Raw genomic sequence first — 18,294 nt, 5'->3', positions numbered from 1 at the left:
CAGAAGAAACTAAGCCATTTCGGTGGATAAGTGTGATCATGATCTTTGGAAATTTCACTATAGACATTATAATAAAAACTCTGTACAGAATGGCTGTAATTTATTGCTTTCACATTCTGAAGATTTCCTGAAATTGAATAGTCTTTAAATTCTATCCAGGAAGATTCCAAAAACTCATTTTAGTGACTTTAACTTACTTTAGGATGGTAGCACAAAAATAAGGATTTATTATGAAATCCTTGAAGAATCCATCTCTCTTCCTTGTTTGGTCACTAAGTCCTATCGATTCTCCCTTAGACGGGTGTTTTCAGTTTGGCCTGTTTGTTGTTTTCCTATGGTCCCTCACCACCTTAGTTTAGGCAGCACCCCCTCGCGTTTCACCTTAGCTAGGTCATCAGCCTCCCAACGAGTTTCCCTCTTAAATGACTTTCCTTAAATTTTTCTCTTCTGCCTATCCTCTACAATTTGGGTATCTTCCTTAAAATAAATTATATGTGTGATACTTATTTCCAGCTTTAAAAACTGAAGGTAACCTTTTATTGCTAACAAAATAAAGCCCAGCCTGTCCTTAGATCATAGAAGATGCTTCAAATTGTGACTACTTGCAACTCGTCTTTCCTTCCTAACCCCATCACATCTTTCCTCTTAATCCCTATGTTTGAGCCACAGTGAGTTTGTCGTTCCCTGAACATGCTATGTCCTTTTTCACTTTGGGGATAGGATGGGGAAGACAGAAGAGGAGAAAGTCTGATATATATTTATATTATTACTGTTCTACCTTCCTGGAAACAGCTATTGTTAATCTTGTTTTACAGGAATTCTTACTGTCAATGAGTCTGTGGCATTCAAAATTCCATTGAATGACATCTTTAGATGCAATAGTTTATCAACTTTAGTAAAGAATGATGTTGTCCAGAACTATTGGGATGTTCATGTACAAGCTTTTGTCCAAAATGGCACAGTGAGCACAAACGGTGGGTAAAGTATTTCCATACTTGGGTCCTGATTTAAGATTGGGGTGTAGCTGGTGGCTTTAGTTGAAGTCGTTATCTGAAAGCATTTATATATTCAGACTTATTCATAGCCTACATTGGACTGTAAAGTTTTTATAAATAATAGTAATTCTTATTCTTGTGGAACTTGCTATTTTAAGTTTATGATGTACATGTTGTGGAGTGGTCTTTTAAAATGCTCTACCTATAATGTTTTCAGCTGATAAAACCTAATCTTTGAACAGATCCTCAAATAGTTTGATCATCAGCTCTTTGGCTTTTGATGATCCAAGACCAAAGCTTAGAAATTAGATTTCTGTGTTCTAATCTTGAATTTTATAAGTTGATTTTGTAACTTATATATGACTTTATGGAAATGCAGTAATTTCTTATTCACCAGTTCTGGAAAACTACCAACACTTTCTAAGAAGAGGTTGAATTGCCTGTGATTTGCTTTAGGGGTAACATAAATAAAAGGTTCCTTTGTATTTAAATCCTTTAATGATTTCTAAACCTTTTTTCTGGTAAACACTATGCTTCCTTATAGTGGTTGTATACCGGCAAGAAGAGGGCAGGCTTACATAGGGGTGAAAAGTTTTCAGACTTAAATCTCTGATTTTCACATCAGAGGCAGGTGAAGTTCTTTGGAAATAAAGAGAATTAAGGGTCTGAAAAGATGAATGTGTGGCCATGTGTGAGTAGATAAAGTGTATGTCTCGGAGCTTGTCTGCTGTGTCATAACTCTTAGAGATTGCCTGCATATGAAGCAGCAGTTTGAGAACCTCTGCTTCATCTAGTTGAAAATATCCTGCCAAGGTATTCCCTTCCCTTAGTATAACCCTTTTGGACTTCTATTGTGAGAAACATTTTTCTCTTCCCTTGCCTTATGATCGAAGGAAAAAATCTACGTTATTTTGTCCTTTGTTTGTTTTAGAGTATCTGTGTGAGAAAGATAATACTACAACCACAGTGGCCCCCATCGTTCCCACCACCGTGCCATCTCCTACTACAACGTCATCTCCTACTACAACACCCTCCCCAAAGGAAAAACCAGATGTTGGATCTTATTTGGTTAAAAATGGCAGTGATACTTGTCTTTTGGCTACCATGGGGCTGCAGCTGAACGTCACTCACGATAAGGTATGCTTGTCTATTTTTATTGATACGTTCTTTTTGTATCTCCTTTCAAATAGGGTATATCCTACTTTTAGTCTAAGAGTAGTGTTACTAGAATGATTCCATTTTAAATGGAGATTTGATGTTGCCTTGTTGAGGTTTGATTAATTTGGAGTTACTGTAGCCATGAAGAGTTAATGTCGCTGTCAAGGTATTGTCTTGGCTAGCAGGAGACCTAGCAGTTTAAGGGACTCTTTGGGGTTTAGATTCTGTTTACCATCAGTAGATCAGAGTACAAACAGTTGATCTTTATTTCAGTCAGTTTAAAATACAACTCCTTCACACTTTTATCTACAGTGCGCTGTAGGTTGATACGCAGAAGCAGTGCAGCTCTTTCTCCAGCAATTCGATGACTAGGACCGTATAGATATGCTCAAGCACACAACAGTACATCTAGTTGCAGTGTCCCACTGAGGCTACAGAGGGCGTGCCAGTGAGCAAATCCCGTCTCCAGAGTCCTGCGACTGAAGCTACACAGATGGCTCTTGTGTGCCATAAAAACTGTGTGTTTTCATTTAGCTCTTTACTGAGGAAGCTTCTCTCTTGGTTTTCTTTTTTTAAAAAGTCGTCTGAGTCATAGCTTGAGGGCCTGAGCCACTTTGTTTGAAAGTAAGACACCATAAACTTAAGTATCCAGACAAAAGGATTTTTTGTTCTTCACTGAAATTGGTCTTATTAGAGTGTAAGGTTTTGCTATATAGACTTTTATGATGAATCTGTACCACCCCCCTCTCTTCTTCCCCAAAGGTTGCTTCGGTTATTAACATCAACCCCAATGTGACTGGCTACAGTGGCAGCTGCCATCCTCAAACTGCTCTACTTAGGCTGAACAGCAGCAACATCAAGTATCTTGACTTTGTCTTTGCTGTGGTGAGTAACAGATTTTTCTAAAATTGAGTTCATGCCCTTAGAACACGTCTGAAAGTCTAAATAGCTGTGTGTGTGTATGTGTTGGGGGGATGTTTAGCTCTGTTTTCCATTTCAACACTACTTATCTATAAAATGTAGTCCATCGATTCCTGTTAATATCTTAGGGTCACCTCGATGGCCTGTGGGCTGGACTCTTGTATTAATGTTCACCAAAAGTGGCTGTTCTGTTGTTGTATAGACCTAAGGGTAGGAACAAGAATTAACCCACATCAAAAAAACTGTCTAATCCATCCATATAGATATGTGTAATAATGAAGTGTGTGTATATATATAAAGTATCTATGTAAAAGATATACAGTAATTTCTACAGTATTTTTCTCTTTTATTGGTTGGAAAACTCATGTTTGTCTGTTATAATACTTTAGGTTTTTTGGAGGCTATACTATTTGTAATTCTATCGGTAATAATAGCTAACATTTATTGAGTACTTGCTATGTACAGGGCTCTGTGTAAGTACTTTACATGCATTAATTCATTACATCAGGATAGTTTATAATGGCAGCATTCAGGTTTTTGTTGCTCATGCTTGTATCAAGGGCTGAGCCCTAAACAGAAGGTTCCAGGTTAAGTATGCATGTTCTACTTCTTGTAGCATAAATTAATCATCGAGGACCTTTATTTCCACCTTCTCAGAAGCAATTATTATTCCCATAATTTTCTGAGGGGGGTGTGCACGCATGTGTGTGTACACATTAGAGCAAATGGGAATGGAAAAGAGAGGATAGCTATTGGTGAGGGAAAATGTTGAGCTACCAACAGTTCTCAAACTAAGAGTTATTGTTAAGTGGATAAAAAACAGTTCTACTTTTAAATCAGATTACCGTATCTAGGGATGGGGAAGTACTCTCAACATCTGATATATAAAAAGTAGGTATATTGTTATTTGTTTCGTGTCTGAACTTGGTATCTTGAGTCTAAAACCTTTGTTTTCTATGGAATATGTGCTGAGTAATTGAGGAGTATGTTAGGCAATTATAGTTTAGAAAGGTTTACAGAAATCTTCCCTTTTCCAACACTTAAATCATTCCTCGGTTATAGTACATGCATGGCCAGTGAATTAGTACTAAAAACGTCTAGTTAGGCTTGTCCTCTTCAATGCAGTAAGATCAGGCCTCCCCAGACACATTCTCTTTTAAAGTTATCTCACAGGGATTACATTGTAGTCAATATGAATGAGGAAAGTAATATTTTAGGTTCATTCCCTTTTGAGTGATTGAGTTTAATCTTTCTAGCTGTGGTAGGATCCTAAAAGGAACATGATTTCTCCTTACTCTCATGGGGAAATATATAATAATTACAATATTTAATTTGCCCAGCAGGCTATTTTAAAATGCTATCCAAAATAGTGACATTTTAACCATGCTACAAGCACTTTGAAAACCCAGGAAACTCCTGCAGTGTCACCAGAGTTCAGTGGGGCCCATCTCACCTTCAACCCTGTCATAATAGATGCTTCTAAGGAGAATCTATTGAATTCGAGTGTGTTCTGTGCAGGATGCTATGGTGGGATACAAAGAAGAAGGCCTGTATCTTTAAGGTGCCTACACTTTAGTGGTAAAGATAGAAATATATAAATAATTACTGTTTTTTTGTAGAAAGCCTTGAATGCCACGCTGAGGCTTTGGAACTTGATTCTGTGAGCAATTAGAGTACTATGGAAGGTACATACAAAGTGGGAAGAGTGCTAGACCAGGGGAAAATACAAAGTGCTGTGGGAGTATTGAGGAGGGAGTGGTTAATTCTGGCTCGGGGAGAGTCAGGAAGGTTTAATGAAAGAGCTGGCATTTGAGCTGGACCTTCAAGGATGAGTCACATTTGTATGTGTGGAGATAAGGGGCCTAAGAGGGCAAGTACAGGTTATCCCTGGATAAGGGAACACAAGACCAACTGGGAGAACAAGGCTTGCGGCGTGTTCAGTGAAAGATAAGTGTGGAAAAGTAGTTGAGACAAATTGTGAAGAGCCTTGAATGCTGCGCCAAGACATAGGCTAAGTGGGGGAGAGATGTAGTGAGGTTGTCAAGTCGTCCTTTATGTTTCCTCCTGAAATTTCTCCGAGTCTCTCCCCTCAGTTTCCTTTCCCACTGCCTTCGCCCTGATTCCAGCCTGCAGTCCCTCTTACCTGGACTGTTCACACAGCCTCCTAACTAGTCCCCGCTCTTTCTCCTCTCCCCTAATGTTCTGCATCGGTTTAATCTTCCTGAAGCACAGCTCTTCCTCCAAAACCTTCAGTGGTTCTGTTTTGCCAACAAAATAACATCTCAATTCCATGGCAGGGTAGTTCAGGCCGCCTCCGCCCCCTGTGCAGTGTAGCCTGCATATCCAGCTTCTTGTTTCCTTCTCTCCCTCTTCATGAATCTCATGCTCCCCTCACCCTCTTCCCTGTGCACATCCAGTGAGGCAGGAAAGCATAGTAGTAACCAGTACGTAGGCTCTGCAGCCAGACTTCTTGGGTTCAAATCCCAGCTCACTGACTACTAACCATATAGCCTTGGGGAAAGTTACTTAACCTCTCTGCGCTTTGTTACCCCATCTCAGGATGGGGTGTTGTGATTGTTCAGTGAAGCCTCATATGTGAAGTTTTAAGAACAGCGCTTGGCACTCAGTAAGTTCTCAAATGCCGGCGTACTTGTGATTATGCTTATTTTCTGACTACCTTTGCTCATGCTGTTGCCTTCTCCAATACCCTTCTCTGCTTGTTTCCTAATTGAATCCTACCCAGTTCAAATGGCTCATCCCTAAGCTTGTATTACTTTTTTTTTATTAAGATTATGATAGTTAACCTTGTGAAATTACAGTTGTACTTCATTATTAGTCATGTTGTAGGTACATCACTTCACCCCTAGTGCCCTCCCCCACCCCCCCTTTCCCCTGGTAACCACCGATCAGTTCTCTTTGTCTAGATGTTAACTACCACCTATGAGTGGAGTCATACCCTAAGCTTGTATTACTTTTGTTCCTCCCCTAGTTAGAAGTAACTTGTCTCCTTTTACTTTTCTTAACTTACTTTCTTTTTTGTAATATGGTTATTTATTTATGTGTTTATCTTATTTTCCCTGGCGGATTGCAAACACGGTGGAGGCAGGATCCCGGTCTGGTTTGTTTTGCTAGCTCCCTGAAGCACTAGATATGTTACCTTGTGCATGCTAAGCCCTGAAATTACTAGAATGACAGGTTGATCAAATGAGTGCTTCAGAAAGATAATAGCAGCCAAGGCGAGATTCGAGCTGGAGAGGCTGAAAGGCGGGGAGCCCAGTTACAAGGCTCTCCTGATCCAGACTAGAGGGTGGTGAGGGCTCAGCAAGTGACAGGACGAATGAAATGGAGGGAATAAATTTCCGAATGTCTAAGAACCACATGACCACGCCTCTGGTCCAAAAATTGGAAACAAAATGCAGAGAGAAAGGGTTTCTGTCACGGTTTGCATTCTCTTTACTTGGTTGCAGTTGTATTAGACTGGCCCAGGTCTAATACCGGCTTTTATCTTCTGGGTAATAGTATTAGATTGCTTTTCTTCTGTAGATATTAACTGTGCCTGTAGACAGTTGTGATGTGTTGATTAACTGGAAGCTCTTTTTCAAACAGAAAAATGAAAACCGGTTCTATCTGAAGGAGGTGAATGTCAGCATGTATTTGGCTAATGGCTCTGGTAAGCAAAGCATTGACCTTGGGGAAAAGAGTGTGGGTGACACTGAAGGAATAGAAACCATAATTGTCTTGTTACCAAATAGTGCCTTATTTAATGGAACAGAAGATTCCATGGGAAGATTGTACCTTGACCACAACTTAAAAATCAGTAACTTAGAACTATAAGGCACTTCTGCAGTATCCCATACTTTCAAAGTATGGTAGATAATGGTTAAGGGTGGGACTGATTTTTAAAGTATAGAAACATCTATAAAAAGATGAAGAACCTGGTGATCATAAGCATTGCTTTTTGTGGGTAGACCCTGTACCCCAGGCTCCCATACTTCACTGAAAAATCTTGAGGACTGTCCCCCTTTTTATGTTGATAGGATAAGAAGTTACTAACATGTTTCTTTTCTTTAAAGTTTTCAGCTTTGCAAATAACAACCTTAGCTACTGGGATGCACCCCTGGGAAGTTCTTATATGTGCAACAAAGAGCAGACTGTTTCAGTGTCTGGAGAATTTCAGATAAATACCTTTGATCTAAGGGTTCAGCCTTTCAATGTGAAGGATGGAAAGTATTCTACAGGTAAGAGTCAAGCAAGGTTTATTAATAATTTATATCCTTATGTTGACCAATAGGCGTCTTTCCCTTTGAGTCTTGGCAACTTAAGCATTGAAATAGAGAAGTAGAAATTCACCTCAACTCTGTTGTGGAGTTCTCATAGCCTGAGCAAGTTGTGTAACTATATTTGGCTCATCATTTTGCTCCAACCAGATTTTTTTTTTGTGATCTGAAAACGGTTTGCAACAAAGTTCTTAAAGCTAAAAACTGACAGAAGCTTTAAGTGAGCTTTCGGGTAGAGCAGTCCCTCGTAGGTTTTAGTTTGTGAGGAGGATGGCACTTGTAAGCAACAGCTTTGAGCATCTTACATCTGCTTTCTTACGGCCATCTTCTTGCTGGAAACATTTTCATACCCAAATAAAAGCAGTTTGGTGTTATTTTGTTAAGACAAAAGATTGCGGTAGCAAAGCCTCAAATATCGTGAATTATGTTTTGACCAGTGGATTGATCTGGAGAGTTTTAAAAGCATGTGCCAATATGAGTGAGGCTTTTTAAAGATCTACTCAGGGCTAATGGTGGTATTTATCAGATTTTTAATGAAACCTTTGTGAAGGACTCATTACAGGATGTTTATACGAATATGAAAGATGCATTTGGCATTACAAGATTAAAATTTGCATGAAGAAAAGAAAGTACATAAAATTCCTTAATTGACTTGTCCTTTTAAACTGATTACTTAAAATTGGGGGTTTATGGATCGCAACACTGCTGAGCAGAGCTATTCCAGTCATCCACATCCTTTTTAACAATTAATTCTACGGTTTTGAAGGAAATGTGGAAGCTGTCTTTCAAAGTTAATATGCTGTGAGCCATTCAACTGCTTTTGCGATAGTGCTGAATACCTAGCCTCACTTGGTTGGGCCCAGATAAATGGGACTCTTCGCCCTACCGTTCTTGTGACTGGAGAGGTTAATCACGCTTAAAAAATTTTTTTCAAGAATTCATTTTCCCTTTTGTCAGTTTTACTTATGTACTTCAATTATTTTAATCATGTAATAGTTTTATTTTTAAGTCTTTATCTAGCTTCCCTACATCATTGCCCTAATTTTAGGCCCAGATTTGTGTTTAGAATTTAAAATTATTTGCAGTGTAATATCAGCTCAAGCCTGTTGCCAGCTGTAGTAGAGATGAGCTATGTTCTTTCTCGAATTTGAAACTTTGGTTTTTATGCACATAGAATTAAAAATGTCGGTCAAAGGAGTATACATTTCTTACTGATCACAGAAGCATAATCTATTTGTGGAACTAGGTTCTTGACTATGGGTGCCTAGAAATACAACACGCTGTAGTACTGGACTGCGTCGAGGAGGAAATAGACTCACAGCGAGGTGAAAGAGTGCTGATTAGATTTCACTGGATCGGACTACTCTCTAGAAATAGAAAAGAATAGTCCCTGTGGGCAGCCAGCCCCAACCACATTGATAAATGTAGTGAACACACTCAAATTAGTGAGAGGTCCCAGTTTCTTGACTTTTGCAGCCACCAAAATCATATACTCCAAGTCAGGGATTTGCAGACTTTCTCTGTAGAGGCCCAGACAGTAAGTGTTTTAGGTTTGGAGGCCACACGAGCTCTGTCACAGCTGTTCAGTTCTGCTGTTGTAGCACGAAAATAGCCATAGGCAGTCAACAAATGAGTGTGGCTGAGTTCCAGTAAAACTTTATTTATGGATACTGAAATTTGAATTTCATGTAATTTTCATGTGTCACAAAATATTCTTCTTTTGTTGTTTCTTCCAACCATTCAAAAATGTTTAAAAGCCATTTTTAGCTCTTGGGCCAGATTTGGCCCATGGACTATCTCTGCTCTAAAGGAGTTCAGAGCCAGCCTGGCTGTTCTGATCCCATGATTAAACCTTCCTGATCTGTTCCTAGTTTCCCAAAAGACATTCACTCTACTACTAAGAGGTTACTCTGGCTAGATTAGCTCTGTTCATTTCCAATAAAGTAATACCTCACTTCTGTTTTGGAAAGGACTTGGAATATAAACAAAGAAACACATATACTCATGTATTTGTTTAGTCATAGATATAAATGAGTAAATATGTATTCATATATATGAATATCTGTATATGCACATACATGCATAATGAAAGGACAGATAAGTTTTAGGATTTTAATTCTAGAACAATCCATAGTTTTCTGTAACTTTATCATTAAAATACAGTCATGGGACGCATAACAACGTTTCAGTTGATGATGGACCGCGTATATGATGGTGGTTCCATCAGATTAGTACCGTATAGCTTAGGTGTGTAGTAGGCTATACCATCTAGGCTTGTGTAAGCACACTCTGTGAGTACATAACGACAAAATCACCTAACGACGCATTTCTTAGAATGTGGCCCTGTTGTTAAGTGACCCATGACTGTATACCTGTCTTAATTACTTGAAGTTGATCTTGTAAGAACATTTCTGACTTTTGAATCAACATCTTTTACTTTTGGACATTCTTTTTTGATTATACTCATTATTTGTTACACACTTTTTCTCACCTACAGCCCAAGAGTGTTCGCTGGATGATGACACCATTCTAATACCAATTATAGTTGGTGCTGGCCTTTCAGGCTTGATTATCGTTATAGTGATTGCTTACCTAATTGGCAGAAGAAAAAGTTATGCTGGATATCAGACTCTGTAACACTAATCCATCTCTGGATTAGTGATCTCTGTTACAAAACAATAAAGCAAGTACAAGTTCCAGTATGCAATACTGTTCAATTTAAGGTATATTTAGTTGCAGTTCTGATCTTAGAATGGATGGTATGGGGGATTTTGAACTTAAATAGAAACACCCCCAAAACTATAAACTACAAATTAGTCACGTGATTTTGGGTTTCCCCTACCAAGAAATTTAAAGCTGTTATTTCTACAGCAAAAGGCATGTGCAAAATCACCTGGATTATAGGTTCTATTTTATTGTCTTGAATTACTACTTCGGTGTTTTCACTTTGGGTATTCTGACTAGAAATATACAGTTTAAGAAAACCAGTTTTTAAAAAGAAATTATTTCTTGCATGTAGTCATATTGAGACGACAAATTCTGCAGTGGATTTGTACTTGCTCCTTTTGCTTTTTTTTGGTGATTTTGTTTGCAGGTGAACTTAGCTGCTTTGGCATGGCTGCGTATTTGACCTATGAGAGATAGGCCAGTAGGTTTCAACAGGGTCTGGTCTAGTAGTGTTATGTTCTTAGCAATGAGTGCTTTTCTAATGCCTTTTGAATACATTTGTATTCAATGTGGCTATAATGACAAAAGATAAAAAAGCTTTTTAAGTTTTAGAATAGGTGTTAATCTTATTGTTTAATCCTTTTTAAAAAAACTGGATATTTCAATCTTTTAAATTGCAAGACACAAGACTATTCCAACTGGGCATTTCAATCCATTTTCTAGGTGCTTTAGAGATAATTGCTAGGTAGTGCCAGTTTTGGGCATTAGTCCTTTGTACCCGTAAATTGGCCTCTACCTGCAGTACTAAGATTAATGTAGGTTTCTCTTTAGCCTTCCAGTATCCTTGTTGGTGGTAGTATGTTTTCTTCTTTTCTTTTCCTTAAGAAGAAATGCCAGTATGTCCTAGAACCTAGATAAAGAAGTGCACTTACACTTCTTATAAAGTAACTTGCACCTAACCCAAAAGTCTTGGTCTTCTCTTAGTCCATTAAAAGGTAGTTCTTTGTTTCCAGCTTGCATTGATTGCCACAACATTTACTAATTTGGCTTTCACATTTAAATGGTTCTGTGCTAATCAAAACTTACATTATTATTGTTCATTATGGTAGAGTCATTATTAATTCATGTATTTTGTGTTCAGTTTTGTGCTCTGGGGAGATGCACCAATTGTCCATTTACTGTGCACCACCTAATGTTTATATGAGAAAGCAAAACATTTCAGCCTGATAGTTAACACATCAAGTAGTTCTTGCTGCTTCTGAGAGATCATTTTTATTATTGGAATGGCTGAGCAAATATTAAAAAATTGTTAATATGCAGCATATATGGAAGGTTCCTGTGTTTTTGTGTGTGGGAGATTATGTGTGTCCCCCCCAACCCCCCATTCACTAGAAAATGAGATCTCTGGGTTCCACGATATTATTGATGTTGAATTAATTTGACAGATTACCTACATGCACACACGCGTGCACACACACACAGACAATTGCATATTAGCACATGTATGTCTGTAACTATCTTTCGAGTTATATTGGTGTGATAAATATTTTCTCCCACTTAAATTTGCTCTCCATTTAGAGTAGCCTGAAAATCTTACTGACTCAGGATCAGACTCTGACTAGTCTTTCTCTTAAAGCTACATTGAGCTGCATTGCCAGCTTAAGGTACTTTTTAAAGACTAAATATAAATCTAATTTTTAAAAATTATTTTTTATTTAAATAGTGTTTTAATGTAAGATTGTTAACCTTATAAAAATGGATAATGCTTATGAGAACGTGGGCCTTAGATATTTCTCATGAGTCAAAACAAAGCAGCTTTTTTTAAAAATAAAAATTGGAAGCACAAGTGGGTGGCACTGGCTTTACGCTGTTAATGTTTCTAAAAGTTTCTAAATTTAGATTACATACCTGATTCATATTAAAATACCTCTAATTAGCACTGTTTTATAGAAAATCTGACTTCATTGAATATTTTTGTACTTTACGTGGGCCAGTTTGTATACTGTTATTTACACTATTATTTCTTATAGCCACATTCTTTGTACCTTTTGTAGTTTTGTTTGTTTTAGTGGGTTTACACCTTGATAATCTAACATTCTATTTAGTTCTAGGTGTGTTTCATGTTTTAGCATTTGTATAAAGAAACTGGTCCATGTAAATACTTCTCATGTTTCTTTTTCAAATGTTTAAACCACTAGTTGATGTATGGTATTTCTCTTTAGATATTTGCTTGTTCATTTGCTCATCATATTGCTTCTAAAAAAACAATAAAGGTTCGTTTATTTCGTAAGGAAATTTGCTCACATTTTTTCCCGTTGGTTAAAGTCAAGATTTTGTATACTACCTAATGGCAATTTCTTCCAAAAGGAAAAACTTTAAAAATGCTTAGAAGTAGAACTAAATTATTTGCAAAATGTTCTGTGTATTGCTGTCTGGAAGAGTCATCCCATACATAGGTCTCTACTGATGCTGGGCTGGCTACAGAATAAGAATCTCACCTGGGAAACTTGTTATAAAAATTCAGATTCCAGGCTCCATTCCTAGAGGATTTAACTTAGCAGGTCTGGGACAAGGCGTGTGTGTGTGTGTGTGTGTGTGTGTGTGTGTGTCTGTGTCTGTGTCTGTGTGTGTGTGTGTCTGTGTGTCTGTGTGTGTAAGCGCCCTAGCTGAATCTGATGTGTAGCCAATTAGGGAACCAGTGATCTAGACTATTTATTTCATAGTAAAAGCTTCAGAGTATCTCTTTGTACACTTTTCTCAACTCCTAAATTTAGACTACTTATAGTGTCTATACATAGCAGCTGTATATTGCAGCCATACAAACCAAACTATTGATCCGAACCTAAATAGGATTGTGGGCAATCTCTCTCTCAGATCACCCTAAAATACTTGAACCTTCCAATTTCCAAATACTCCCAGTCACCTTAGCATATTACACACAAAAAACTTAGCAACCTGGCTAGTAACTTTCCTCTGGATTACCCAGTTAAGCCATGTGACTACCAGTTAATCATCACAGCTCCCGACTCTGCTACCCTGTGACTTTGGTCCAGCTTCTTAACTTCTGGGGCCTCAGTTTCTTCATCTGGGGGCTGAGGGCTTTAAAATCCTGTTACTCCTGTTTCTTTGAGTGATAGTTTCCATTGCAATGAAGATCTGAGTATTTTTAGAAGGGATGGTAAGAAGCTACTTGTTATGTATCAAGAACATACTTTACATACAGTGTAAAAATGCACCATCTGAAGTTTCTTGCATTTTTCAGGAGGAATTCTTATCAGACTCAGATATTTTTAAGATTATAGCATTTCATCTCAGTTTACTCAGGTAGATGATGTTAAATTGTCTTGGGTTCATCTTTCTCCCACCCATCTCCTTATCTTTTACCCTGCTAGCCAACTTTCTGCATCAATAATTACCATGTCTTGTTTTTGAAACTAGCATAGACATGTTTGGTTGATACTGAGTAGCTTCAAGTATCTTTTCAGGTTCATGTGATATACTTCAAACAGTTTGACTATAGATCAAAAGGTATGTAATATAGAATAAGATGTCACTTAAGAATGTGGTTGTTAACGTTGATTCTTCCAAAGAGAAATTTTGACAGTTGGTTAAGAGGAGTTTTATATTTTGTTAGAAATGTATATCTCAGTTTTCCAACTCACACTGAAAATTGTATTTGAAAAATTTCTGAACTAACAGAAAATTGAAGATTAACAGTATTTTTTAATCTACATGAAACTTTTCATTGAAATTTCAATGGCCGTGAAACTTATCTTTAAAAATCTTCACTGCTTCTGTGACTGTTAAACTCTTCCACAAATACACTTTTCCTTTCTCCAGAAATATTTTCAATATGGTCTCAAGTGTACATTAGGCAAATGATCAGAATATAGAATGAAATTTTCTTTTCTTCGGGATGTGAATCTATTAAAATTCTTGTTTCACCAAAATTTATTTCTGTTACCTAAAGAATTTTTTAAAGTTGAATTCGTAAAATCCATAGTTATTATAAATTAATACTTCATACTAATTGAGAGCATTTTAAGTAAGTGACAGCATCTGGAAAGATCTTTACATTAGCGGATTGCCTTTTTGATTTACTCTGGGAATATTTGTCTTACATGAAAGCCTTATTGGCAGTATTTATGAAAGTCGTTTTAGTACTAGGTCAAATACCCAATTTGAGAAAGAGAGGACTGTGAATCTGTTGCCAGAATAAGAAATTAATCTACTAATGAATTTTTTAAAAACCAAGTTATATTAAATCCAAGGCATAATACTTTATGGTACGTGTCACCTAATAGTTTATATGCTGGGTGGTAATTTGGGAAATTGAAAGGGAGGAGCTAACTAGGTGCTCTTAACATCATATATTCACAAGTCACATCTGGCAACCTCAGCTATCTGGATTCTTGACAGAACCAAGAAGCAAGTAAAAAAGATCGTTGAGCTGGCGGCTAAAGTCAATGTCACAAAGTCCATGAACTCCAGGATTGCATCTTGTTCTGTTATTGCCCCAGTGGCTAGCAAAAGCCTGGCACATTTCTTAAATGCAGGCACAATCAGAAGTGCCTTGCAGCCTATTCGTTCTTATTTTCGACACAATTCTAATAAGCGTAATTATCTGATTTATCAATCCCTGGTAGATTGCAAGCTAGGAGGAGAACTGGGACAATAAAAAATAAGGAAATGGAAAATAGTGAGAAGTGGTGGTTCAACACCTTAGCCTCCCCCCTTCTCTGCAAACATCTCCATCTGCACCATTCCTTCCTCCTCTCCAGTCTCAGGAGGTTTTCTTTTCCTGGTCAGTGCTTCTGGAATCCCATTTTTCCTCCCTCCTAGGAGGCCTTGTACCATTCAACGTCTTCAACCTATAAAGTGCTCATGGCTCTTTCCCTCATGCTATAAACATATTTAAGTCTCTTGCAACTTGAAGATACCCTTTCTTGACAGTGTCCCCCTTCTAACTACCTCCCTATTGTCCTCTCTTCTAAACTTCTCATAGTAAGTGTACGTTCTCTATCCCATGTTCTTGATCTAACCAACCACTTCCCATTTACTCCTAAAGCTGCAGCAATTTGACTTATAGCCCCCCACCCTCCATATTGCTAGATCCAGTGGACATTTCTCAGACTCCTCTAATATTTTACACTATTCTGCCATGCTAATTGAAACTGTTTCTTTCTTTGGCTTCTGTGGCACCATTTTCTACCTGCCTTATCTACTTCTTTTCCTGCTCCTTTATGCCTCAAGTATTGGTGTTCCCAAGGGTTTTGTCTCTGGTCCTCTTTTTATTCTATTTGCCCTTGCTGAGAAATATGTTTGTCCCTTGTTTTAACTACCACTTAGGTTCATCAACCACTTGGTTGGGACACAGGCCTCCTAAACTCAGCAGATCCAAAATTGAACTTCTCTCTCTTCCACATATGCCTCTCCACCCTCCCCATACATACAAAAACAGAACAGTTAAATGAAAAATCAACCCCCCATGAAAACAACTACAAACAACTGAAATGCATATATTTCTCCTGTATTCCGCGTCATGATGAATGGCACCAGCATCTACATAATCACTCAAGCATGGAATTGGAAAACATTCTATTATCTCCTCTTACCACATTGCCTATATCCATGTGATCAATTCTGCCTTCTAATTGGATCTCTAGTCCGTCCCTTCTGCATCTGCACCTTGCTAACCCAGTTCAGGACCATATTATTGGTCATCTGGCTTCTAGCAATAGAGCTGCCACCAGTCTTCCATCTGCAATAACTTCTGAAATAAATATCCTGCTTAAAATCCTGCTGCATTTTTTTTTCTCAATAAGTATAAGGCCAAACTACCTAGCATACAATGCCTTTGCGAGCTGGTCCTAGTACTCTTTTTCTGCTACTTTTCCAGCCAAGAGTACCTCTTGATCCATTGTTCTAGCTATGCCAACCTGCTTGCATTTCCCCTGAAGTGCCGTGTTTTCTCACCCTCCATATTTTTGTCTGTGCTATTTTCTATACCTGGAATGCCTTTCCCCCATTACCTGCGTAGTTAATTCCTACTCATTCTTAAAAACTCAGCTGCAGTGTCACCTCTCTCAGAGTATGTCTTGTGTAACAAAGCTGAGTTGAGTGTGCCTCTGAAACACTTCCATGACACTTTGTGTGTTGCCTGCCCCTATTATGGCACATTTTGAAATTATAACCATTGATTTTCTTGCCTGACTCTCACACTAGACTGAACATTTGAGGCAAACAGTTACATAATCAGGGCCAGTTTGTGTCTTTTCCCATACTAAATGACCGTAGATTGCTATGCGTTGAGTTCTTATGTCTGCTTTGTGTAGTTTTCCTTTGGTTCCAGGCACTGTGCTTCTTTAACATCATAAGCTTGCCTCTGAAAGCTGACAGCCCTGATCATCAAGGAAAGGCTAATTATATTTATCCATTATCTTCTGTTTAAGATATATGGGAAGTATGTGATCATTTTGTATATCTTTCATCTAAAATGACTGCATTTTGGGGGTACTTAAAAGTGTATGATTTGGTTATTTGGAAAATCACTTTTGTGGAACATCTCATTTGCTCGTCACGAATGCCAATGACTTGTTACCTTGGTGTAAAAAACAAATGTGTGTGTTGGACAGTGCTGTCATTTTAATTTAAAATTTACAGATTTGAAATTTTGTCACTGTTTCTGTTCTCAATTGTCCTTTCTCCACATCTAGCTCAAGACTGCAGAGCAGATGACGACAACTTCCTTGTGCCCATAGCGGTGGGAGCAGCCTTGGCAGGAGTACTTATTCTAGTGTTGCTGGCTTACTTTATTGGTCTCAAGCGCCATCACGCTGGATATGAGCAATTTTAGAACCTGCAATCTGATTGATTATATCAAAACACATGCACATAACAAGGTTTTCTTGCCTCTCACTTTTGAAACACTTTGCTCTTTAAAGATTATGTTGAAACTTTAATTCTTAAATCAGTCCCAGCATTTTGAGATAAGTCTTTATTAATAAAAACTGTTCTCTTTGATCAACTTAAAATAAAACATTGTATTTATTGGTCCTGAAGACAAACTTGTTAAAAAGAACATCGGTGCGCAATGTTTTAAGGTCTATTTTAAGAAGCCTTGGCCAAATTTTGATCCTAACCTAAGATGCCTTAAACTTATTAACATGGCCATTATAAGAATAAAATATATAACTGTCTCTTAATGGAATTAATAAATATTGTCTCACTCCCGGTGTTCTGTTTCAGTGTATAAGAACTATCCTGATTTGAACTCAGCGCTGTGCCTTTGCATAGTTCATTAAATAAATCTTGATGCGGCGTAAACGCCCATCAGATATGCTCTGACTTGGTTTTCGGTTGACTGTCCTCAGGACCATCAGCATTTTTTAGGTTACGTGCTGATACCTTTGAGTTCAAGCTAAGGATGAAGTCAGTATCTCAGGCTTGTGATTTTTTCCTAGGTTAAAAAACAGACCCAAGAGGCCACAACAGAACTTAAACTAGCTTCAGAATTAGAGTCTTAAAAGTACTGTTTCTTTTTCAGCAATATAGACTGAAGAGATTCAAGCATATTTAACCACTTGCCTTTTTTCCCCTTGTGTTTTTCTCTTTGGATGCTTGATTAGCATTGAAAGATAGAAATATTCTATGAACTAATTAGGAGATTGTGTTGTGTTTCTCTACCTCATCTTCTTGATCTCTAGAGCATTAAAATCTGTTTAGTGTTGTCATCAGACTGGTACTTAGGAAATGTAAGCTAACAGCAATCTCAGAAGGGAGGCAGTGAAGCATAGCAACTAGCCTCTCGCTTCTTCCAAACAGCCCCTGTGGGGCAGAGCATAGATGGGAGTGTAAAGAGGAGCTGTTGGCATCAAAACGAGCTTGATAATCAGCCCCCGTTGAAGCATATTCCGTGTTATAAGTGCGGCACAGATATTGAATGTATAGACATGTAAGAAGGAAGCTTAATAGACTTGAGAAGAGTTTCACATTGAAGTGATTGTTCTGTTAATTCATTCTGTGTATATATTGGTTCGTTCAGGATTTCTGTAGCTCACTGATTACAGGATCTTGGTACCCAGCTATCAGTCTCTGAAGGCTTTCAGTAAAATATATAAATCCTTTCACCAAAGGCTAAGGTCACTGAAATTCATATTATATACTCAGAGCCTTAGCAGCTTTTTTAATGAATGACAGAAGTGCAAGGGGAGGAAAAAATAAAATTAGAGGAAAATGCAAGTTATTATTCAATCATAAATCACACCAAATAGCAC

General features: G+C 37.8%; 1 protein-coding gene across 3 annotated transcripts in view; it reads left to right on the top strand.

The window, feature by feature from the left end:
* Nucleotides 1-18,294, top strand: part of LAMP2 (lysosomal associated membrane protein 2) — a 37,954-nt gene that overhangs the window by 15,374 nt on the left and 4,286 nt on the right. Inside the window, exons 4-9 of one of the 3 annotated variants that reach the window (XM_008539892.2) lie at nucleotides 816-974; nucleotides 1,927-2,132; nucleotides 2,916-3,038; nucleotides 6,681-6,744; nucleotides 7,148-7,312; nucleotides 9,849-17,253. In XM_008539892.2, coding sequence (XP_008538114.1) covers nucleotides 816-974; nucleotides 1,927-2,132; nucleotides 2,916-3,038; nucleotides 6,681-6,744; nucleotides 7,148-7,312; nucleotides 9,849-9,988 — 857 coding nt within the window. In that variant the 3' untranslated portion in view covers nucleotides 9,989-17,253. Of the gene's footprint in view, nucleotides 1-815; nucleotides 975-1,926; nucleotides 2,133-2,915; nucleotides 3,039-6,680; nucleotides 6,745-7,147; nucleotides 7,313-9,848; nucleotides 17,254-18,294 lie in introns of those variants that run through there. The other 2 variants (XM_008539891.2, XM_070606063.1) reach the window with 2 other exon arrangements.

The sequence above is a fragment of the Equus przewalskii genome, chromosome X, assembly GCF_037783145.1.
Source record: "Equus przewalskii isolate Varuska chromosome X, EquPr2, whole genome shotgun sequence".
In the NCBI taxonomy this organism is placed as follows: domain Eukaryota; kingdom Metazoa; phylum Chordata; class Mammalia; order Perissodactyla; family Equidae; genus Equus; species Equus przewalskii.
This window is presented reverse-complemented; position numbering and strand designations above follow the sequence as displayed.